Source organism: Hemiscyllium ocellatum, chromosome 26, assembly GCF_020745735.1.
Source record: "Hemiscyllium ocellatum isolate sHemOce1 chromosome 26, sHemOce1.pat.X.cur, whole genome shotgun sequence".
In the NCBI taxonomy this organism is placed as follows: Eukaryota; Metazoa; Chordata; class Chondrichthyes; order Orectolobiformes; family Hemiscylliidae; genus Hemiscyllium; species Hemiscyllium ocellatum.
In genome coordinates this window covers 54,354,172-54,379,528 of record NC_083426.1, presented here as the reverse complement: position 1 = coordinate 54,379,528, position 25,357 = coordinate 54,354,172, and the positions used below count along the sequence as shown (strand labels likewise).

The window sequence follows — 25,357 nt, the reverse complement described above, 5'->3', positions numbered from 1 at the left end:
CCCCTTCATCCCCCAATTTGATTGTCCATCCATTTTCTGAAATGACATGAAGAATACCTCAACATCCTTTTCCTCAAATTTTTATAGGTCTTTAAACATTCTTTACTGGATCTCAAATTATCACAAAGATTCTCCCCATGAGAGCCTGTAGCAATTTCTGAAGCCTCCCATTTCAACTGTATTATTGTAACCTTACATTCACATTTCCTCATTTCATCTTTTCATCTTCTCTATGCATTTCTAATTCTAGTTTCCTCATTTCCATTCTTTTCAATTCCATTTCCCTTTCTGGACATTTCCTTCCCTATGGAATCCCATCTCCAGTTTTTTTCCTCCATTCTCTTAAGTTCAAACTGCTTTAACTCTGACTGAATATCACCTAATTCTAATGCTACATCTCTCAACTACCAAGACCCTCTTGTATTTCCTCTTAAAACTAAAACTAGCCATGCTAGTACCTCAAGTATCTCTGTCTTTCTTGCCCTGCCTGGCAATGTTACTTCCAGTTTACCCATCAAGTCAAATCAACCTGATCTCTGAAAGTTGCCTTAAGACTGCCATTGCCATTTGTCACTTCTAGTGCCATGCCTTAAATGCAATTCAAGACCTGGCACCTTACTTCACTATGTTACTAATACTACAAATCCTCATTACCTCTGTTTCAAATTGAACTATTCCAGATAACCCTCCCAAAATCCATTGAGGTGGCATGCTAGAAATCAAGCCCACTATTTCCAGAGTTATCACAAAAGACTTTTAGAAGTACACAAATTCCCTAGTTACCAGTCTTCCAGAGACCCATATTGACAGAAAGCATAGTTTTTGTATTTGAAGCTTTATTACATAGTAAATAGACTCTAGCTACAGGTGAACAGTTATCAATTGTCAGTATAGAACTAATCCCTTATAAACTTCTATTACACAGATAGGGATAAAAGGCGGAGGATTATGAACAGTGATCAGCGGTAGGAGAAGTTTAATGATCATTTCTCACAAAGCCTGTTGAATTGATTATGATTCTTGTTGAGAGTGTGGTGCTAGAAAAGCACAGCACGTAAGGCAGCATCTGAGGAGCAGAAAAATCAACGTTTTGGGCAAAGGTCCTCCATCAGGAATGAGGCTGGGAGCATGGGGGGGGTGAAGAGATAAATGGGAGGGGAAGTGAAGCTGGGGTGTAGGGGAAGGTAGCTGAGAGTGGAAGAGGTGGATGGAGGTGGGGGGTAAGGATAATAATAATAATAAAGGAGGGGAGGGTGGGTGGATAGGTGGGAAGGAAGGTGGACTGGTAGGACAGGTCTGGAGGATGGTGCTGAGCTGGGAGGGTGGAACTGGGATAAGAGGTGGGGTGGGGGGGGGCGGTGCATGAAGAAACTGCTGAAATCCACATTGATTCACAGGTTATTTAGGAACTTACCTCAACACCAATGGTCTTTTCGCATCAGAGTGTGGCAGGAGCTGGGCGGAAGTGAAGGCAAAGCCAGTCGAGAAGGTAAGTGATTGTTATTTGAGTGGGTGTGTTCTAGACCCCAGGTCCTACAAAGTAGGGCCTCCCTCCCTCCTCCTCTAACCTAAATTAAAAGTCCACAGACTTGCCCCAAAAAGAGGGTCCAAGGAAGTTCCTGTGGATTGAAGAGTGAGGCTTTAGCTCAGGAGTCTTTGACAAGGAGGTTGAGTGAAGTGATTACACCACAGTTGAAGAGGGCCAAGCTGGTTCAGTGTGCTATGTGTTTGATGTGGGAGGTCAACACTCTGGTGCGTCTGGCTCATATAAGTGTGGAAAGTGTGTGCACGTTCAGCTACTGGTAGAGCATATTGCAGCACTGATGAAAGAACTCGAGGACTTAGGCTCATCCAAGGGAACAAGATCTTTCTGGACAAGACCTTCAGCGAGGTTATTACACCATCGTATCAGAAGAGAGCAGATGATGAGGAAGGCAGAGAGGAGACAGGTGCAAGAGACCCCGGAAGAAGTACCTGTCAGGAACAAGATGAATCTTTTGGAAACAGTAGAGACAGATGACACTGCCAGTCTGTGAGGCGGCCAGGTCTGTCAATCAAAAGTTGGCGTGGAGACAGAGCAGAAGAGTCGGATATCGCACAAAGCCATGGTAATAGGGGACTCCATAGTGAGAGGAACTGACCAGGGTTTTTGTGGCAGCAGATGGGACTTAAGGATGGTGTGTTGCCTTCCTGGTGCCAGGGTTAAAAGACATCACAGAGTGCAAGAAATCCTCAAGGACGAAGGTGAAGAGCCAGAGGTGGTGGTACATGTCGACACAAATGATGTCGGGAAGAAAAGGAGGAGCATACTACAGCAGGACTTCGGAGAACTAGGAAGAAGGCTGAAAAGCAGGACATCCAAGGTGGTTATCTCCGGTTTCCTTCCAGTTCCTCGGGCTGGTGAAGCCAGAAACAGGGAAATTATGAACTTGAACGTGTGGTTGGGGAACTGGTGCAGGAAGCAAGGATTTAAATTCCTGGATCACTGAGGTATGTTTTGTGGTAAGCATAAATTCTACAAGAGAGACAGTTTGCACCTTGATAGGTTAGGGGCCAGCATCCTGGCAGGCAGGTTTGCGTTTAAACTAAGTATTGGGGGTGTGTGTTTGGGTGGGAACAAACTGGATGTTTAATAAGGATATTGGAGGGAAAGTTAGAACAAGGGAAGTCAAGAAAGACAACTGTATCAATGAGGCAGAAAACTCAAAGGGATCATGCTGTAAGGTTGAGTGATATAGGAGTTGATGGGAAGGTTTAAGGTAGTAACAAATTAAAAATACTATACATGAATGCACGAAGTATTAGAAATAAGATGGATGAGCTTGAGGCTCTTTTAGAGATTGGCAAATACTATATTGTGGGGATAACTGAGACGTGGCTTCAAGTGGACAAAGTGGACAGGGCCTGGGAAATGAATAGTCAAGGCTACACCTCTTATTGTAAGGACAGACTGACGGGCAGAGGGGGTGGGGTGGCCATGTTGGTAAGGGATGATATTCAGTCCCTTGCGCGGGGGGGAACCTAGAATCAAGGGATGTAGAGTCAGTGTGGATAGAGCTGAGAAATACTAAGGGTAAAAAGACCCTCTTGGGAGTTATCTACAGGCCCCCAAACAGTAGTCTGGATGTCAGATATAAGTTGAATCAGGAGCTGAAATTGGCCTGTCACAAAGATGTTACTAGAGTTGTTATGGGGGATTTCAACATGCAGGTAGACTGGGAGAATCAGGATGGTATTGGACCTCAAGAAAGAGACTTTGTGGAGTGCCTCAAAGATGGATTCTTAGAACAGCTGGTGCTGGAGCCAACCAGGGCGAAGGCAATTCTGGATCTCGTATTGTGCAACGAGCCAGAATTGGTCAGGGACCTCGAAGTGAAGGAGTCATTGGGAAGTAGTGACCATAATACAATAAGCTTCAATCTGCAATTTGACAGGGAGAGGGTACAATTTTTCAGTTGAATAAAGGGAACTATGGTGCTATGAGGGAGGAGCTGGCCAAAGTTCAACGGTGCAATACCTTAGCAGGGATGACAGTGGAGGAACAATGGCGGATACTTCTGTGTATAATGCAGAATTTGTAGGATCAGTTCATTCCAAAAAGGAAGGAAGATCCTAGGAGGAGGCATGGGTGGCCGTGGCTGACGATGGAAATTAAGAAACAGATAAAGTTAAAAGAGAAAAAGTATAACATAGCAAAGATAAATGGGAAAACAGAGGACTGGGAAGCTTTTAAAGAACAGAGGATTACTAAGAAGGAAATACACAGAGAAAAAATGAGGTACGAAGGTAAACTGGCAAATAATATAAAGGAGGATAGTAAAAGTTTTTTTTAAGGTATGTGAAAGGCAAAAAAATGGTTAAGTGTAAAATTGAGCCCTTGAGGACAGAAACAGGGGAATATATTACAGGGAACAAAGAAACGGCAGAAGAATTAAATGGGTACTTCAGATCTGTGTTCACAGGGAGATTGCTTGTGTCTTCCCCAGAGGTAACAGTGGCTGAAGGACAACTTAAGGGAATTTATATTTCCCAGGAATTGGTGTTGGAGACACTGTTAGGTCTGAAGATTGATAAGTCCCCAGGGCTCGATGGTCTACATCCCAGGGTACTGAAGGAGATGGCTCGAGAAATCGTGGATGCGTTGGTGATTATTTTCCAGAGTTCGATAGATTCGAGATCAGTTCCTGTGGATTGGAGGGTGGCTAATGTTATACCACTTTTTAAGAAAGGTGGGAGAGAGAAAGCAGGAAATTATAGACCAGTTAGTCTGACCTCAGTGGTGGGAAACATGCTGGAGTCTATTATGTGGGATGAAATTACGACACATCTGGATATAAGTAACAGGATAGGTCAGAGTCAGCATGGATTTATGAAGGGGAAATCATGCTTGACTAATCTTCTGGAATTTTTTGAGGATGTAACTCTGAAGATGGACGGGGGAGATCCAGTAGATGTTGTGTACCTGGACTTTCAGAAAGCTTTTGCTAAAGTCCCACATAGGAGGTCAGTGAGAAAAATTAGGGCGCATGGTATTGGGGGCAAAGTACTAACTTGGATTGAAAGTTGGTTGGCTGATAGGAAACAAAAGAGTAGTAGTAATAAACGGCTCAATTTCGGAATGGCAGGCAGTGACCAGTGGGGTACAGCAGAGATCAGTACTGGGATCGTAGCTTTTTACAATATATGTTAATGATATAGAAGATGGTATTAGTAATAACATTAGCAAATTTGCTGATAATACTAAGCTGGGTGGCAGGGTGAAATGTGATGAGGATGCTAGGATATTACAGGGTGACCTGGCCAAGTTAGGTGAGTGGTCAGATGCAGCTTAATGTGGATAAATGTATGGTTATTCACTTTGGTGGCAAGAACAGGAAGGCAGATTACCTAAATTGATTCTATTTAGGTAGTAAAGGGGCAGCACAGGGAGATCTGGGTGTTCTTGTACACCAGTCAATGGAGGTACAGCAGGTAGTGAAGGCAGCTAATAGCATGCTGGTCTTCAGAACAAGAGGGATTGAGTATAGAAGCAAAGAGGTTCTTCCGCAGCTGTACAGGGCCCCAGTGAGACCACACCTGGAGTATTGTGTGCAGTTCTGGTCTCCAAATTTGAGGAAAGACATTCTGGCTATTGAGGGAGTGCAGCGTAGGTTCACCAGGTCAATTCCTGGAATAGTGGGATTACCTTACACTGAAAGACTCGAGCAACTGGGCTTGTATACTCTTGCGTTTAGAAGACCGAGAGGGGATCTGATCGAGACATACAAGATTATGAAAGGACTGGACACTCTGGATGCAGGAAACATGTTTCCGCTGATGGGCGGGTGCCGAACCAGAGGACACAGCTTAAAAATACAACGTAGACCATTTAGGACAGAGATGAGGAGAAACTTTTTCACCCAGAGTGTGGTGGCTGTGTGGAATGCTCTGCCCCAGAGGGCAGTGGAGGCCCAGTCTCTGGATTCATTTAAGAAAAAGAGTTGGATAGAGCTGTCAAGGATAATGGAATCAAGGATTATGAAGATAAGACAGGAACAGGATACTGATTAAGGATGATCAGCCATGATCATATTGAATGGTGGTGCAGGTTCGAAGGGGAGAATGGCCTACTCCTGCACCTATCGTCCATTCATGGGGTTGGAGAGTCCCAAGGCGGAAGTTGAGGCATTCTTCCTCCAGGCGTTGGGTGGTAAGGGAGTGACGATGGAGGCAGCCCAGGACCTGCATGTCCTCGGTGGAGTGGGAGTTGAAGTGTTCGGCCCATGTGGAGGTGGGGTTGGTTGATGTGGGTGTCCCCGAGATGTTCTCTGAAGTCCTCTGCGAGTAGGTGTCCTGTCTCCCTAGGGTAGAGGAGACCGCATCGAGAGGACGGATACAGTAAATGACGACACGTGTGGAAGTGCAGGTGAAACTCTGATGGATGTGGAAGGCTCCTTTGGGGCCTTCGACAGAGGTGAGGGGGGCAGGTGTGGGAACAGGTTTTGCAATTCCTGCAGTGGTGGGCAAGTTGTCAGGAGGAGAGGGCAAGTTGTTGGAGAGCGTGGACCTGATGAGGTAGATGTGGAGGGAATGGTCTTTATGGAAAGCAGATAGGTGTAGGGAGGGAAATCCATCTCTGGTGGTGGGGTCCATTTGTAGGTGGTAGAAATGGTGGAGGCTGATGTGATGTATAGGGAGGTTGGTGAAATGGAAGGTATGGACCTGGGGGGAGAGGCGCTGTCCTTGTTGTGATTGGAGGGCAGAGGTGCAGGAAGTAGAGGAGATCACTGGAGGGCATAATCAACCACATGGGAGGGAAAATTGCAGTCTTAGGAGGAGACATCTGGTGTGTTCTGTGGTGGAACTGGTCCTCCTGGGAGCAGGTGCAGCGGAGGCAGAGAAATTGAGAATAAGGGATAGCATTTTCACAGGAGGAAGGGTGGGAGAAGGTGTAATCTAGGTAGCTGTGAGAGTCTGTAGGTTTCTAGAAAACGTCAGTGTTGAGTTAGTCACCATTGATGGAGATGGAGGGGTCCAGGAAGGGAAGGGAGGTGTCTGAGATGGTCCAGGTTAATTTAAGGTCGTGTTTGTAAAGTTGATGACAGACTCAACACTGACATCTTCTACAAACCTACCAACTCTCACAGCCGCCTGGATTACACCTCCACCCACCCTGCCTCCTGCAAAAATGCTATCCCCTTATTCCCAATTTCACTGCATCTGCTCCCAGGAGGAGCTGTTCCACCACAGAAACACACCAGAAGGCCTCCTTTATTAAGGTGCAATTTGCCCTCCCACGTGGTCGATGATGCCCTCCAGCACATCTCATCTACTTCCTGCACCTCCGCCCTCGAACCCCACTCCTCCAATCACAACAAGGACAGAACTTCCTGATCGTCACCTTCCACCCCACCAACCACCATGCATCATCCTCCACCATTTCTGCCACCTACAAATGGACCCACCAGTGATATACTTCCTCTCCCCATCCCTATCTGCTTTCCATAAAGATCATTCCCTCCACGACTACCTAGTCAGGTCCACGCCCCCCAACCCACTCTCCCCTCCTGACACCTTCCCTTGCCAGCGCAGGAATTACAAAACCTGCGCCCACACCTCCAACATCTCCCCTCACCTCCATCCAAGCCCCAAAGGAGCCTTCCATATCCAAGGTTTCACCTGCACTTCCACACGTCATTTACTGTATCCATTGCTACCGATGCAGGCTCCTCTATATTGGGGAGACATGACACCTACTCACAGAGCGTGTCAAAGAACATCTCTGGCACATGCGCACCAACCAACCGCACAGCCCTGTGCTAAACACTTCGACTCCCCTCCCACTCCACCGAGGACATGCAGATCCTGGGCCTCCGCCATCGCCAATCCCTTACGACCTGCGCCTGGAGGAAGAACGTCTCATCTTCCGCCAACTCCGTGGAATCAATGTGGATTTCACCAGTTTCCTCATGTGTTTCCCTCCCCCCACCTTATCCCAGTTCCAACCTTCCAGCTCAGCACCATCCTCAGGACCTGTCCATCTTCCTTCCCACCTATCCACTCCACCCTCCCCTCTGATCTATCACCATTACTCCATCCATCTACTGCACTCTCCCTTCTCCCTCCAATTTATCTTTCTACCCCCGAAGCTCCTAGCCTCATTCCTGATGAAGGGCTTTTGCCCAAAACATCAATTTTCCTGCTCCTCAGATGAGGGCTGATCTGCTGTGCTTTTCCCGCACCACATTCTCAACTCTAAAAGTCACAAGTAACAAGAACTGAAGGGAAAACAAACAGTTTCTTTGGGATTAAGATGACTTACTGCAGTTAACAGAGAGCATGTTTCCAGTATCTAAATAGCTTCCCTGTATCATGTTCACAGGCCAAGTTGTTCCTTTCTCAATAACTAATCACATAGTCGTTGACAGGCAGTAAACTGCTGTCTTTAATGGCCCAGGACATCAGTGTGGACTTCACCAGTTTCCTCATTCCTCCCCACCACCCTCTCACCCTATCCCAGTTCCAACCTCCCAGCTCAGCACCGTGCTCATGACCTGTCCCAACTGTCAATCTTCCTTCCCACCTGTCCGCTCCACCCTCCTCCCTGACCTATCACCTTTAACCCCACTCACCTACTGCACTCTTAGCAACCTTCTCCCCAGCCCCAGCCCCACCCCCTCCCATTTATCTCTCCACCACAGAGGGTCCCAGCCTCATTCCTCATGAAGGGCTCCGGCCCCAAACATCAATTCTCCTGCTCCTTGAATGCTGCATGGCCTGCTGCGCTTTTCCAGCAACACACACTCTACTCTGATCTCCAGCATCTGCAGATCTCACTTTCTACCTGCTGTCTTTGATAACCTGTCGTTAAACAACAGGCCAAATCAACTTCCTGTTGCGAACCAAAACTCCATCCAGATGTAATCCTTCAATCAATTACTGCTTGAAAGAGCAGCTGCAATAATGATTACAACCAGTATCAGCTTGTCTTTAAAAAAAAACTTACGGCATCCATCTTTGAGTTTTTTTTTAAAAAAAGACTTCTTCACTCATTTTAGCCCAGAATTAAACATACTGAAAATTAAAAATGGGTCTTTAAATCATAAAAATCTATTCAGTTCACTCAGCCCAAATCCCAACAATCTTCAACTGCTTCATCAATGACTTCTTCTGAATCAAGTAAATACCGTAATTTCTCAGCCCTGATCAATTCCATTAAAAAAGTCTCAAGATTAACTTGGTTTCAGTCTCCAGATACTGACAGATGTGCTCAGTTTCCCCAGCACTTTGGGTAAAAACAAAGTATCAAAACTCATTTCCCCACACCAGCCTTTGGATCAAGCATTCACTTTTCTAACTCTCCGCCACTTTGTAGATGGAACAAGTAATAGTCCAGAGATTAATAATATTTGAGGTCCTGCTTTTAAAGTTTAGCTCTCAGCAGCTCATATGTTCAAAACAGAAGCTCTTTCATAGTCCTATCTATGCCTTTGGCATTTAGATGGAAAATGACAACTGGATACTCCAGCCCAGCATAAATGCCCAGAATTCTATCATTTGACTTTAACAGATTGGGGTCAAGTCCTAAAAAGTAAACTGCAATGGTTTTGTATTTAATGTACTCGGGCAAGTAGTGAACCACGTTGGAGTTAGTGACAGCGCAACTGTAACTGACTGGTATTTGAGTAGAGATAGAGGTTTTGCACAAGATGGACTTAAAGGGTGCTCTGCCATGTAGTACAGGTACCATATCGCAGAGCACCAATGAGCATTTGAACTTGCAGGTGACAAACCATATAGGGACTCAGCCTAGAGACTAATATAACAACAGGAGTAAACAGTGTTGACATAAAGGTGAACGATACTTCTGACGGAAAATGAGTGGAGATTTTGTTACACAAACATTTAATTTCTGCAGCACTCACCATTTTACGAACAGCTTCCCGCAATTTCTTCTCTTCCTCTATCATAATGACCATATCCTTATAGACAGCAGATGCTAAAACAACATCCAAATCCTTAGACTTGGATGCCATCTTACAAATCATTTCATCATGAGAGAAAACACAGTAACGATTCAGGAGACGGTAATGTTCCACACACTGTCGACCCATTGGTAGCTGCAAGATGAAGACACTTAGCAAGCAGGACATTTTTTAAAAAGCAATTTGAGAACACATTTTTAAAGTTCCGTTGGCAAGTGTAGAAAGGAGGACAACGTTTTGGGCCACACATTGATGTTCACAATAAATGCTAACATGTGCAAACTCCAAAAGTATTTCTGCTCATTTTATAAATTAACCTCTTGCTGATATGGTAACAAACATATTCAATTTAGTTATGGATCTGATCTTTAATTTTGAAATTACCTTTCGCTCCATAGGAAGACTCAGAGACGCTTGCATTTCATAAGATTTCATAAAATCCCCCATGTGGAAGCAGCTCATTCCACACCAATCCTCCAAAAGAGCACTGCACCCAGACCCAACCTCCTACCCTATTCCTGTAACCCTGCATGTCCCATGGCTAACCCATCTGACCAGCACATCCCTTGACACTAAGGGCAATTTAGCATGGTCAATCCACCTAACCTACAGGAACAAACCCCTGCAGACACAGGGAGAACATGTAAAACTCCACAGACTATCACCCGAGGCTAGAATTGAACCCAGGTTCCTCTTGCTAAGAGACAGCAGTTCTGACCACTGAGCTGCCATGCTGCCCCAAATTTTCATCCATAAGTGCAAAATTTGCACTTACCCAGTCCATTGTGCAGAAATTCACAGCTTCGGCAAAGTTGAAGCCCTGGTTAAAACCACTGTGATAGGCTCTGGGGAATGTGATAACAAACTCCCCTGCACACTGATTAGTTCTATAAACCTACGGTGAGAGAGAAAAAAAATCAATTAATTTCAACAGACAACAATCAACTCTGAAGGACACTGCCAACCAGATTCATGCTTATAATGTTTTCAGGGTTAATGCTCTTTACAGATGTAATTTCCGAAACAAACATTTTATAAGTTAATGCAGAATAGATAGGAAAGAGTTAAAGAAACAATGTTTTCCACTAAATCCTGCATGGCTGAAAATATTTCTACTGTAATATCAATTCAGCTTCATATATTCAGTTTGTACAAAATTTCAAATGTTATTTCAACAGCCACAAATATATTCTGGCAATTAATCAAGTATTCATCACAACATGTGGCTACTTTATGGTTGGTACACTTTTTGTGATGTTAAGTTCAGTCAACAATGTTATAAATCCCATGTATACACATTTCTGAAAAACAAATTTACCACAAACTCAGAATGCCTTATAATGCCCAAATCCACAAGCTATGAAATAAATAAACCAAACTTAAATATGCAAGTTATTTTTATTTGTAGAACGGATTGAGAATTTTAAAATTCTGTTAAATAAATGTATCTGAAAAAAATTAACAACCACCATGAAACTACTACTTGTTATCAAAACCTGGGTTTACGAATGTTCTTTCAGGAAAACTGTCATTCATACCCTGGCTGGCCTGCATACAAATTCAGATCAAAAACAATTCATTTGTTTCCTTAAGTACCCACAAAACGTCAGCATGTCACTCAACTGCATTCAAAAATGTGGCGCACCATAACCTTCAAGAGCAATGTGAATGGACAAAAAAAAGCAGTATAGATACATAGCAGCCACACTTTGAAGATTCAAAAACAATTACTAGGATAGCTATAAAAAGCTACTTTGCAAAATAACTGCTGAGGAAGACAAAATGCAAAGCAAAAGCATATTGGAAACAGGAGGAAATTCAAAAATATCTTGATTAAGAGCTGAATATCAATAGAAGTCAGCAGCAGTGAAAAAGATTAGTAGACAGGCTTATGCACACAAAGGAGGCAAATGTTTACAAAAGTTTAAAAAAAAGCAAAAAGAGGAAGAATGCTGAGTGAGGGATATTGAAATACAGTGCAACTCAAGTCTAGTTACTGCATCAAACCACATTATGAATAAATACCAATACTGTATTTTACTGGCATAATTAAGGCTTTTAATCAAGTTAAAAAATTGTCATACTTGCCAGTACTGCCTTATATATGGAAGGTACTGTAACTACTGAAATTGTAGCTGGGCCAATAGATATTATTGGTCTAGTATAAAGTAGACCAGTTTAAAACAAAACTGGATTTATTCTTTTATTTAACAAGACTAGTCACTCATGAATGCATATGCAAATCAATATTGCACATGCGAGGTTTTATTTCTGCTTGGGTTAGCAAAAGAGTAGAGTCAAAGCAGACATTTAGTACAAGTTGGAAATTTTCCATTATTTTATCTCAATACACAAAAACCACTGGACAATCCGTGATAGAACGAACAAACAAGAGATTCTCCAAATGTTAGTAGTACGTAATTGGTTACATTGTCTGTGGCACTTGTTGCCTCAAAGAGTAATTTACAAGGTTGACACATTATAGGAACCAAAAATGGTAGAAACTGGAGGCCAAAGGTGATTGTACATTGAGATGGAACTTGCAAAGCAACCAGATCTGCTTGGGATCTGTCCCAGGCTAGTTACTGGTTACAATGTGCCAAATTAAATTTGAAAGGTAGACAAGAAAGTAGCTCCACTTTTTTATATTAGGCTAACTTGCAAAGGACAAATATAAGGGACACAAGCAGAAACTCAGCTGGGTATACTGGTGACATCACCATCACCGCCACTTCAATGGCTATAGGATGGGCAAAATGTTGGTCGAGCCAGCAACTCCCACATCCTAAGAAAATCTAGCCACACACTTACCCAAGTTGCTTTAATACAGACATGGCATTTATACCATGTCTTGTCAACAAGCACCAAAAGGATAAACCCAATTCAGCTAATTGCCACCTCATCACCCCAGTTCAGTCAAAATCAGTGCCATTTATAAGTAATTAAAATAATACCTACTCCACAAGAAACTGCTTATCAATGGGCCTGGCTGAACTAAACTGGCACTCGAACTCAGACTCAGAACTAGGAAATAAAAATAAAAATTCTAGAGATAAAGTAATAGTGGCAATTCTTTGGCATCAAGGCAATATATGGACGAGTGAAGCATGAAGAAACTCTAGCATAATTGAAGACAATGGGGAAAAACACTCCCAAGTTGGGAGTCAATCGAGCGTGAAGAATGATTGTTGTGCTTGTTGGAGGCTAGTCAACTCAGCTACAGCACACTTGCTGCAGGAATTCCTCAAGAGCAGCATCCTCAATCCCAACAATTTTCATCCATTTCCTCAAATATCTTCTGCTCATAAAGGTCAGGAATGATGTTTTTTGCTGATAATTGTAAAGTGTTGAATACCATTCTCAACTTCTCACATTATGAACCAGTCTATGTCCATCTGCAATAAGACCTCAATTAGATTCAACTGATACATAGAAAAATTATGCAATAATTATGCAGCACTAAGCAATAAGAAGCTCCAACTATTCCCTCTTTACCTTTAATGGTATTACCATAGTGGAATCTGCCACCATCGACCAGAACCTTAACTGAACCAACCAGATAAACACTGTTGTCAGAAGAGTAAGTGGGAGGCTGGGAATATTGCAGCTCACCATCTGTCCAGCATTTACAAGGCAACAAGCCAGGAACATAATGGAATAATTGCCAGGATGCAAGGAGTCAAGAAAAGCTGTTGACTTCGGTGTTAGTGTCAGAATCGATAGTGGGAAATGATATGGTAATGAATGGATTGATAAAAATAATCAAGCGTCACTGGTCGAAAGAACAACTAGCAGTGCTAAAGATACTGAGATTGCCAGTGAAGAACAAACGTATGTGCTATTTTAATGAGGCTACTTCAAAAACAGATTTCTGTTGAGTTATATACAGGGGTTATAAGAAAGACTGATATAGATGTAGTTGATGACTATATTTTCAAGAAATTTCAGCAAAATAAAGTTGGAGGTATGGCTTTCATTTACCAGGATAGAGGAGCTCATGAGTTTTTTGAGGGGGGCCAAAGTGCTGGTCATTTCACTAAGATCAGAATCATCACACTTATTTTACTAGATTAGTAATCCAGGTGCCTGGACTAATTCTCTAGAGATCAGCATTCAGCTCACCACAGCAGCTAAGGGTATTTAAATTAATTTCATGAATAACTCTGGAATTTAAAAAAATCTTATGAGTAATGATGATCTTTAAGCTATCGAATTATGGTTTAAAAACCCATCTGATTCCTTAAATGTCCTTCTAAGGAGGAAATCTGGACCATTGTACAGTTAAATCTACAATGTGAGCCAACTATTTAACAGGCAGAAGATTCAAGTAAGCAAGCACTTTGGATATACCCACAAAATAAAATCCTGATTGCAGGGAGTTGACAATGTAGATCACCACATGCACAAGGACAATTAGGAGATGGGTAATAAAATGTTAACTCCGCACTCCATGTACAAATTAAAAAATGGACAGATGGAAGGGTGGAGTATCTGAGGAGAAGGAATTATTTTCATCACGAGTCACTTAAGTGGATATATGGGCATAGCAAAAAAAAAATCAAATATTCTGGATAATTTGAGACCAAAGAAGGCAGATGGGAAGATAGAATGACATTATTTTGGAGTGAAGCAAAAGCAAATGAATGCCTTTATTAAACTGTAACAATTACAAGGTCTATGAGCTCTTTACTGTTGAAAATAAAGACACAGAAGACTGCAGTGAAGAGCAGTAGACTGACTGCTAACGGAAAAAAGTCAAAGGTTAATCACTGCCATGGAGCTGTCAATGGTCTGGTAGAGCAAAACAAGACTGAGTTTGATACCAAAAGATAAAAGCAAAGTAGGCACCCAGTGCTGGGACTTGTCTACTCCAACCTCTTCTTTTACCTCTTGTCCTGAGATTGGATGGCATCAGCAGTGCAGAGGGATCTCAGTGCTAACCTCGTGACGGCAGTGAGAATGAGCCTAGTGCAGACTGAAGCAGCAATGAGTGAGCCTTACTTTTCCAGGGTGAGCACAAGACCTTTTATCAGAATTGGTAGCTAGAACACTGGTGGAGGCAACATCAAAAGTAGGCCCACTGGCGAAAGATGGCACCTCAAGAGCAGCAACTTCATCGGTTGGGTCTAGCACTGGCAATGAAGCAGCGGTGGTAAAAGGGCATTACTACGACATTGACAAGGTAGGCCAAGTGGTGACAGATGTGACTTTGTTGTTGGTGGGTCTGGCACAGACAGCAGTAAGGCAGTGGTGGAACAGCACCGGCTCAGTGGCAAAAGATGATGCCTGAAGAGTGATGATTTCACTGTTGGTCGGGTCTGGTGTAGATGGCAGCAAGGCAGTGGAGGAGGGATGGCAGCGCAGCCATGGTTCAACGATGAGGTGGCTCAGGTTTGATGGAGTCTAAGCTACATCTTTCTATTTATTTTTATTATTCTTAAAATGTTTCAAACAACGGTTCCCAGTCACACTTGTTTTGATTAATATATTGTTTCCAAATTACAGCCTTTTATGCTATGTTTCAACATTAAAGATCTCAAATTGCGCCAGACTATGACGACAGTAGAAAAGCTTTTCCCTGTATCTTACGTGTATTTTTACCATGAGAAAAACAGGAACAACAAAATCATTCATTTTCACAAAGACAAACTAATTGCATGTAGGATATACTCAAGGGAGTAAAGTTCATGAGGGAAAAGAAATAATTCCCAGAATGGGAGAGAGTAAAGGCTTCACCAGGAATCTGAATATTAAAGATGGAACTGAAGGGGTGACTAAAGATAGTCAACAGCTGTATTTTATTGTGGCAACTGGACCTGGGAGACTGTATTCCAAGAGCAGTTGCAAGAAGTGGGATCGGCATAAAGTCTAGTTTAGTGTAAAATATAGACAGCTGTGGAGACCAATATCATTAACTGATTTTCAGACAGCAAGTGTGAGGCAGAGTTGTTGTGTGCAAGAATAATAGTTGATATGAATATAACGATTAAAAGATAGAAGGGCATGAAATCAGTGAAAATCAAATTCACCAAGATCAAGGAGTTTCTTCACAAGACTGAGAAAATTCCAAATTATGAGTGAGGAAGTTTAAAATTACAAATTTGGATCAAAGGCAACATACTTTTTAAAAGGGTTTAAAGCAGTAGAATGAAGGACAAAAAGATAACTAATTGGTGAGGATAGGACATTTTGTAAAAAAAAAAGCACCATATTGTGTGATCGGTAGTTGATGTGATGATGTGGTTTTGACAGGGAAGGTGAAATAAAAATCAGGCAGGGAGTGATGATGTCATCATCTGTAATACAAATTTCTGTCAAATTCATAATATCATCCACAATAAAGGCAGATGATGGCACTGACAAACAGACATACGTTGTGAAAGAACAGGAGAAAGTGATTCTCGATTCACTGTCATTGTCCAAAGAGACAGGTATAGGTGAAACAATTGGAATCTGAAAGACTTTAGCAAAAACAAACTCCATTGAATCTGGTGGGCATAAAGATTAGCAAGAAGGGAAAATAAGAACGGTAATTCTAACTGTTCTATGTAGCAAAAGATGCCTACTACAACCAAGGCAATTTAAATTTTTAAAGTTTGGAGTGCAGACAGTGTAGTAGTGATAGATTGGAATAGGTGTTGAGAGTTAATGTCAGCAACAGGAAGAGCACACTGGACAAAGTTGAGATAACACAAGGACTTTCGAAGAAAGAAAAACAGAAGGAAAGTTTAGGTAAGAAATAACACAATTAGAGGAAATCAGATTATACACATGCTGCTGACTGAAAGAGCTGTGTCTTGTTTATAGACGAGGAAATACTGAAATAACATGGAGATTTAAAACTCCTGTGATGGTGTGAAATAGAATTCTATACATAATGGAGTTAAATTTGTAAGCATCAAATAAACCAATGGCATGGACAGGGATGGAGAGGGGCTGAATACAGTTTCAGTTTGAGAGGCATTAAATCAGACAATTATAACTTTTTGTAAAGAGGCATGAAGAACATACAGAATGATTGCCTTCCACTGGGAAGTTTTTTACATCAACAAAATTCAAGTAAATTGGATAACAGTCCCTAGTGATTAGTTGTTGCATAATGTGAGGACCCTAAGAAACTGGAATTGATCAGTTGTAATTCTTCGTGCTCTACATTTGCATGCTTCCAAGTTAAACAGAACTAGTAAATTCTAAAGAAGTCTCTGATAATGTTGAAATATAGCATACAAGACTTTAATTTGGAAGCAATATATTACAGTTGAAACAAGTGACTGGGAACCAACATGCACAGAGACATGTCCTTCCCTTGAGTCCTGCATTCCAATATCATTAGGGATCCGTCAAATCCATGAGCTTCTATCAACATGTGCAGTTCAGGAAGTCCAATAGTTTATAACAGGTGGTCTGAATAGACAAGGAACAAATTATATACTGTACTTTAAAAGCAAAGGGCACAACTGGCAATCATTTCCCTATCTGTGGCTGAGGTTCAAGTAATATCTAATTTGTTCAATAAATCTCAAGATTACTGATCTAGCCGTCTTTCAACAAGAGCTTGGGAATGTCTTCAGTTTTAAAATTCAAGATTGAATACAGCAAATACAGTGCTACATAAATGGATTCAGAAATACAATTGATCAAATTTCATATCGAGTCTCCACTGTTCAAGGCTTTTGACATGGAGATAACCAAATGCTTAAGGAAAGCTTTGTTGACAAATCTAAGTTTAAAAGCAAGGGATGGGGAAGATAGGTTCTAGCTACTTGGATAATGCATACTTTATGCAGCAAATTAAAAAGACTTTTTTAAAATATTAGCTGTTCATCTCACATCACATGGATATTAAAGTTTCAGTATAGAGTATCTAGTAGTTCTACAGATTATTCTATAATATGAGCTCCAACCTGGAGGTGGCCCAGGATATTTCAACATGTGAGGAAACGAGGCAATGCAATAGGTTAAATCAAGTATCAGTTGACAACTATTTCACTAAAGCTTTACCAGAGTTCTAAAAGGTTGCAGATGAATTTATTCATAAGTATGGCAGAAAAATGAAAAAACAATTGCAGCCTGATCTAAGCCATAGCATTAAATAATGTTTCTACTAGTAATCAGATTATTGCAAAATAAAGTAAATACTTATTAACAAAAATAAGTGATCAAAACATTGGAAATTCATTTTGTACTACTGCCTGCTTTAAAAGATCGTTTACTGTGCAATTTTTGCATCACCTATAGATAGGTTTAAAAAAAGCGACATTTTTATTATTTCTTTGTTCAGGTGCCAGACTGCATACTGTGGAGCTCCAAACTGGGCTGCTTTGTAAAGGAGCACAAGATCTTGAGATGAAATGGGAAATGGTGTCAACCATTTAGATTAGATTAGATTCCCTACAATGTGGAACAGGCCCTTCGGCCCAACAAGTCCACACCGACCCTCCAAAGAGCAACCCACCCAGACCCATTCCCCTACACCTAACACTGCGGGCAATTTTGCATGGCCAATTCACCTAACCTGCACATCTTTGGATTGTGGGAGGAAACCAGAGTACCCGGACGAAACCCATGCAGACACTGGGAGCATGTGCAAACTCCACAAAGACTGTTGCCAGAAGCAGGAACTGAACCCGGGTCACTGGCGCCACAAGGCTGTTGAGGAATCTTAATCTTGAAAGTGGGAAATTGGTTTAGCTCAGTTGACTGCATTGTTGGTTTACAGAGCAGTGTGATGCCAACAGTGTGGGTTCAATTCCCATCACCGGTTTGAGGTTACCATGAAGGACTCTCCTTCTCAACCTCTTCCCTTGCCTGAGGTCTGGTGACCCTCAGGTTAAATCACCACCAGTCGCTCCTCTTTAATAAATGAGCAGCACCCATAGTCTGGCAAGACTATAGTGACTACACACACAAATCTTGAAGGATACAAATTTCAAAATATCCTTGCATAGAGAATAGGTAAGATTATACACCAAAAATGACAATTCACTCGTTCTATTTCAATTTTGCTTTGCTTCAAATTATTGTGCACCAGTGAGCTTGATTGTCAACAACTGACAAATCTGTACTATTCAATCCAAAATTTCAAGGGTGGCAACATCAAAGCTGAATTGAGGGAAATAAATCAAATTAGGAGTGCAAAGAAATTACATACAAAGAACAAACTAGTGCAAAAGTAGGGCCCAAAAGAACAAAAGATGTGTGCTTTTTTTTTAAAAAAAGCTTTTAAACTTTACATTTAGTAACCCCTTTAAGCTGCAGTATCGCAAACCACTTTACAACCAATAAAGTTTTTTGAAGTACAGTCACTAGCTTTGGAAATTGAAACTCATTTAGAAATGGGTCTGCAGAGCACCTGAACACTCAGGAGAATGCAGCTCAGATAATTTCAGGTATTTTCCCTACTATTCAAACATAGTCAAACACAGTGGTACAATAAAGTGTTCTTGCTTTTCACTTGATAATATACTGGTACAAGCTGTGAAAAAACATTTTCATTTTTAGTAAAAGGGATGAGTATTTACTACTGAATATTGCCACTTTTTGGGGATGGGATTGAAAGAGAAGGAAGTGCAAAATAATCTGAAATACTGGAACAGCAGCATCTTTGTAAATCCCAAATAGAACACTATAATAATATATCAAAGGGAGTGGTAATTCAGTCAGGTAATTTACTCTGGCCACAGAATAAATTATGCAAGGCAAGCATTGCAGTGAAAATTATCCACCATATTTTGTTCAATGGATATAAAAATATAGTGTAATATTCTATAGCTCTCAAAAAAAAGGGTGTCAAGCTACTTTTCTCAACTTTACTGGAATTTTCCAACACCATGACTTTTTTTTAAAATCGTCTAAAGTTATACTAGCCAAACAAATAAGTCTACATTGTAAATCTATTTTTTAAAGTTTTACATTAAATGGCCAATGCTCGCTGCATTATCGGTAATCCCTCAATAATATATAAAATCTAAGTTTACAATCATGGCCTCAGGGCTCCAAGGAGATCTGCAATACGTACTGGCACTCCGTGAGCCATCAGAGTGTTAGGGTTCATGATGGTGACCAGCTGATGCAGAAGGTCAGGCTGGGATTCAAACAGCTCAGGCGCCAGTCTCTTCATAACACTCTCCAGCTGTTCTGCCACGTATGCTGGTGCTCCATACCATGTCTTAGGCTCTCCCCTAATTAGTTTTAAAAGAAAGTTAGAATCCATGAACTTGAGATTATCAAAAACTACTGTTTATGGAAAATTGATCAAAGCTATGAAAGCAAACTCTACCAGGAGTGTGTTTTATTAAATTACTGACAGGTGGCAGTGGGTTTAAAAAAATAATTTTGTAAGATCAACATATAATTTACATCCTACATTCATAGCACTAGCTAGATGTATGAGCATACTCAGTCTGGCCCATTGCCAAAAATATTAAAACTAAAATCTGCAATATACAGTTGTCAATATCTGTAGAGATAAATGATGAGGCAGTGGTACAGGCAGAGCCCTTCAGAACTGCAAGCTGAAAAACAAAATATTTTTTTAAAAATCAGAATAAACAAGACACAAGAGAATTGAAATACTTATCAAGAAAGACTAACACTTACAGGTTACTCAGTCTGACACATTAAACATTCATGTGTGATTAGAAAAACTCTCATTCCCAGAGTGATTTGTTTCTGATTTCAGTAATGAGTTATTTATGTTTCCAACTCTTATGGCTTCTGCTGTTAGTGTGCATTGCACACAAGTATTCATAATTCAGGATTATACTAGCTCCAGATCTGCAAACTAACCTAAACATATCACAAGCAACAAATGAACAGGCCACTGAATATCAATGAAACACAGACACATGCTCCAGCAAAGGAAGCAAGTCAACAGTGAGTTCAGCTATGTTGAGTGTCAAGAGTAAACAAGTCCAGATGGCCTTTACTTTTAATGCTAAAAGTGCTGAAGACTGATAAGTTCATGGATTGACACACAGAAGTATAACATTGTTGCCATCACAGAAACATGGTTAAGAGAAGGGCTGGACCAGCAACTCCACATTCTGGGTCTAGGATCTTTAGGCAAGACAGGGGAGATTGTAAAAAGGGTGATAGTGTAGCACTATTGTTAAGGGGTCAATTACTGCAAGTAGGACACCTAATATCCTAGAAAGGTCTGAGAATGAGGCTTTGTAGGTAGAACTTAGGAATATTAAGGGGGCAGCCACTTTGGTAGGAGTATATTATAAGAAATAGAAGAGCAACTATGTCGACAGTTCACAGTTGTTGAATTATCCTAGATATCAACTATCCCAAAGTAAATTGGGATAGTCATAGTTTATAGTGTTCAAGGTTTAGTGGGAGTGGATTTCATGAAATGCATCCAGGGGAGTTTTTTGTATCAATATGTAGAAACCCCAATAAGGGATAGCGTAGGGCTGGATCTGGGCTCTGGGGAAAGACACTGGTCCAGTATATGAAGTTGCAGCAGAGGAGCATTTTAGCAACCAAAATATTGTTCCAGCTTGTTCTGGACAAGGAAAAAAAAAGGCATGCGAAAGATAGATTTGAATTTGGAACTGTGGGGGGGGGGGGGGGAAAGAGATTTTATTAAAATAGAAGCAGGATATGGCCACAGTTCACTGGGAATACCTCCTTCTGCAAAGCAATTGGAGGGGGGGGGGTTCAAAGAGGACTGGGGAGAGTATAGGTTCAACATGTACCCTTTGCAGGGAATGTAGGAGGAATAAGTTCAGAGAACCGTGAATGTCTAGGAGAATTCAGGACTGGATAAGGAAGAGGAGCAGGACTGTTAGCAAGTCCAAAGGGAACAATTCAGATACAGCGTTGGTCAGATGGGCGGACAAGTGGCAGACGGTAGTTAACCCTGACAAATGTGAGGTGATGCATTTTAGTAGAAGGAACCAGATGAGGGGAGTATTTAACAAATGGCAATATACTGGGTAGCTTAGAAGAACAGAAAGAACTTGGTAACTATTCACAGATCCCTGAAGTCGGCACAGCACTTGCTTTCGTAAGTCGTGGAATAGAGTTTAAGAGCAAGGAGGTAATGTTGGAGTTATACAAATTGTACAAAGGTCACAGCTGTGGGTAGTTCTGGTTACCTCATCTACAGTAAGATGTGACAGCGCTTGAGGGGGAAACAGACCAAGTCCACCAGAATGTTGCCTGGAATGAGGAAACTGAACTAAGGCTTGTTGGATTGTTTACTTTAGAGGAGAGATGACGGTGGTGGTTATGAGGTGTATAGGAGCATTAGGATGTGCATGGACAGGGTAAAGAGAGAGCAGCTGTTCTCCTTGGTTGAGGGGTTGATCAGGAGGGGGCATACAATTATAGGGTAAGGGACAGGAGATTCAGAGAATTTGGGAAAAATCCTTTTCACTCAGCAGGTGGTGGGAATCTGGAATGCACTGACTGGGTAGTAGTAGAGGCCAGAAACCTTATGAACTTTAAAAACAAATTTGAATGAACACCTGATATAACATTCAGGGATATGGGACAAATGTATGAAATTGGGAATAGCACAATTTTAGTGGCAGTTATGCCAGTACAAACTCAATTATTGTATGAATCAGTGAATCATGGTTCCTCACTACAGAAAGGAAGCAAGTGGAGCGTGCACAAAGCTGACAAGACAGAGACAATGTCTACGAGAGACCAGCTTGAAAAAGAGAGCAAGCACAGGAAAAGCACGCATGTGGAAAAAAAAAGAGAGAAACAATGCAAAAGACAGCAGGGGCATGCAGGAGGGCACTAGAGTGTGAAAGTGCAAGCGTAAAAGAGAAAGCAAGAGTAAGCAGAAACTGCAAGAGAATGAGGGTGCGAGAGAAACAATGAAACGGAGAGAAAAAAACTAGAGTGGGAGAAAAGGAGAAAGCTAGAGGGAGAGCAAGGGAAAAAGAGACAGTGAAAGAAAGGAGTGAAGGCAGAAAGAAGGAATAAGGAAAAAGAAGGAAAAGAGGAAGAGACACAGAGGTGGGAGGGAGAAGAAAGGATCGAGTGAGAGAATGAATAGTTTGAAGGTGGAGGATCACAATGACTAGATTAAATAATGGTTGCCCACAACACCTGCCATTATACTGGTGTTGAAAATAAATATATAGAACTGAGAAAATTATTTTTGAGGTTTCTCATACAGCTTCCATTGGGAACTAGAACTGATGTCACCAACAGACCACAATACTTAATCTATTCTTGCTTTCAATGCCAAAACTCTGGTACCCAATGCAAACTGGTGCAAGTGGATGCTGCAAAGTTATATCGGAAACCAGCAAATTCTACACTGTAAGCAACCATCAGAAATTGCACTATCATTTACGATCAATTTGACGGACTTTTAAAAAAGGTAGCCAATGACAGATTGACCACAACAGAGTATAGTAAATGAACAATAATTCAACTTATCAAAACAATCCCCTCAAACTTCTGTCAGTGTAAGCCTAATGGCTGCACTATTCAAACTGAACTCCCTATCCCTCAATCCTCTAAACACCAATATATCTATTGGTCAGTCTTCATTATGCTCAACAGTAAGCACACACACCGCCATAAGGTAGACGATTCCAAAGACTTAAAAGTCCTTTGAGTTGAGAAATTTCTCATTGCAATTCTCCCTCTTGCTCCTTCCTCCTCTCAAAAAATTCTGTTTGCCTAGTCAGGCAAAATGATGCCCCAGCAACACCCAGTCAGCTTCCCAATAAAACTTAATGTTTTACCTCTCATTTCATTAAGATATAAGCATATGATACTTTCTTTCCAAGCATAACAATTTCATCCCAGAAATCCAGCCAATAAGCCGAGGCTGCTATCCTTCCACTAGTTAAAAAGACCAAAATGTTAAACAGTACTCCAGACTGATCAAACAAAAATTCTAAATATAGTATTTAGTTTCCCGAAGACTTATGAAACATATAAATCAGGAGTATGAGTAGACCCATCAGCCCTTTGAGCCTAATCCAATATTAAGATCTTGGCTGCACAATCTTGTCTACTCTTTATAACCTTCACCCCCATGCTTACCAAGAATCTTTGCCTTAAAAATACTCAAGGATTCTTCTTCCACCATCTAGAGTGTTCCAAACTCACGACCCTCAAACTTCTGCTTATCAGCCTTAAACAGACTATTTTGATACCTGGCTCCAGATTATTTTTAAATTTATTCATGGAACATTAACACCACTGCAAATCTTGCAGAATCTTAGCTGGCAGGGAGGTGGATTTCTAAAACAGGTAACAATTCGTTTGGTGTATGCACACCAGGTTTCTACACTTCTTTACCTGCCCAGTCAGGATGGTGAGCAGTTTGGAGGGCAACATGCAGGTGGTGGTGTTCTCATTTTCATTCCACAGGACACTGGTGTGTGTTTGGAATATTTTGTCCAAAAAGCTTCTTGAACATTGTTAGAGCTGTACACATCCAGGCCAGTGGGGAGTATTCCATCACATTCCTGACTTTTGCCTTGTAGATGGTAGACCAGCTTGGGGATTCAGGAGGATAGTTAATAGCTGCAGGATTTGTAGCTAGATTCTCTCAACACTGAGGCGCATAAAGAAGGTAAACAGCAAGGAACCTTTCCCCTTGATGGAGGGATCAATGACCAGGGGCACAGATTTCAGGCAAGGGGCAGAATGTTTAGAGATGTGAGGAAAACGTTTTCATTCAGAGGGTGGTAGGAATCTGCAATTCACTGCCTGCAAACATGGCAAAGGCAGAAACCCTCCATAACATTTTAGTATTATTTAGATGCGCACCGAAGACACAAGACATATAAGGCTATGGGACAAGTGCTGGAAAATGGGATTACAATCATTAGGTGCTTGTTTTTGACTGGTGTAGGCACAATGGACCAGAGCGGCCTTCTTCTATGCTGTAGATTTCTATGACTCTTGTTGAAGGTGGTCACTGGCACTTTTGTGGCACAAATATTAGTTGCTACTAATCAGCCCATACCTGCATGCTGTCCAGACCTTCATCACAGATGATTTGTTACGAGATGTGCAACTGTGCAATTTTCAGCACGATCAGCAGCAAATATTTCCACTTCTTATTTAAGTTAGAAGGAAGGCAATTGATGAAGCGGGTGCATTTGGTTGGACCCAGAAATATTTTCTAATCAACGTATCTAGAAATGTTACTGGATACTCTCTAGAGCATATGGTTCTTGAATCTGGGCCACCTGGACCAAAGCTAGGGACACCAACACTGCACAAGTGCCCCCTGTTTAGGCTGGGATAGCACCTGGAGAGTCAGTTGCAGGGATTTTCTAGGGTTGAAATGATTTACCTCCAGCATCCACAACCATCTTTCAGCTATGTATGACTTTCCATCAGATTTTCCCCTCAAATTTCCACCGACTTCAGAATTGCGGAGATTCTTTGGTGCTATACCAAAATCACCAGTTGCCCCGAGGTCAAGGACAGTCACATTTCCCCCATTTCTGGAGTTCGGCTCTTTCGTCCAAGTTTGGACCAAGATCATCAAGAGCAAATTAACCATACCGTGCTGGAACCCAATCGGAGTGCCTGGTTCTTCATTTGCAATATTCCTTTGACCGCACTGTTGATAACCATGGCCATTTCTTTGCTAATAAGTGGGCAGTAACTGGATTTGTCCTGCTTATTGTGCAAAAAACAAAACTAGGAAAATCTGCACATTCAAATAAATGTCAGCATGGTACCTATACCAAACGTCCCTATTCCTTCACAGTCAGAATGAATTCCATCTGTCAACACGTTCTGCTCACCAATGCTCTGCTTCAATCAATTGGTCCTGATTTCACTGTGTGGCAACGGTCCAAGTTATTATTAATTGGAAGCTTTGCAATTTTAGCCCATTTTCCAAAATTCAAGTCATTTTATAGAGCAATATGGTAGTGGTCATGACACTG

The 25,357-nt window shown here is 41.5% G+C and overlaps 1 protein-coding gene across 2 annotated transcripts in view; it reads right to left on the bottom strand.

Annotated features, from left to right (window-relative positions):
• The window catches only part of LOC132828478 (lysine-specific demethylase 5B-like), a 215,027-nt gene that overhangs the window by 105,196 nt on the left and 84,474 nt on the right, over positions 1–25,357 (bottom strand). For both annotated transcript variants that reach the window (XM_060845644.1, XM_060845645.1), the window contains exons 12-14: positions 19,483–19,645; positions 10,240–10,359; positions 9,405–9,599 (exon numbers count right to left, since the gene is read on the bottom strand). In XM_060845644.1, coding sequence (XP_060701627.1) covers positions 9,405–9,599; positions 10,240–10,359; positions 19,483–19,645 — 478 coding nt within the window. The remainder of the gene's footprint in view (positions 1–9,404; positions 9,600–10,239; positions 10,360–19,482; positions 19,646–25,357) is intronic.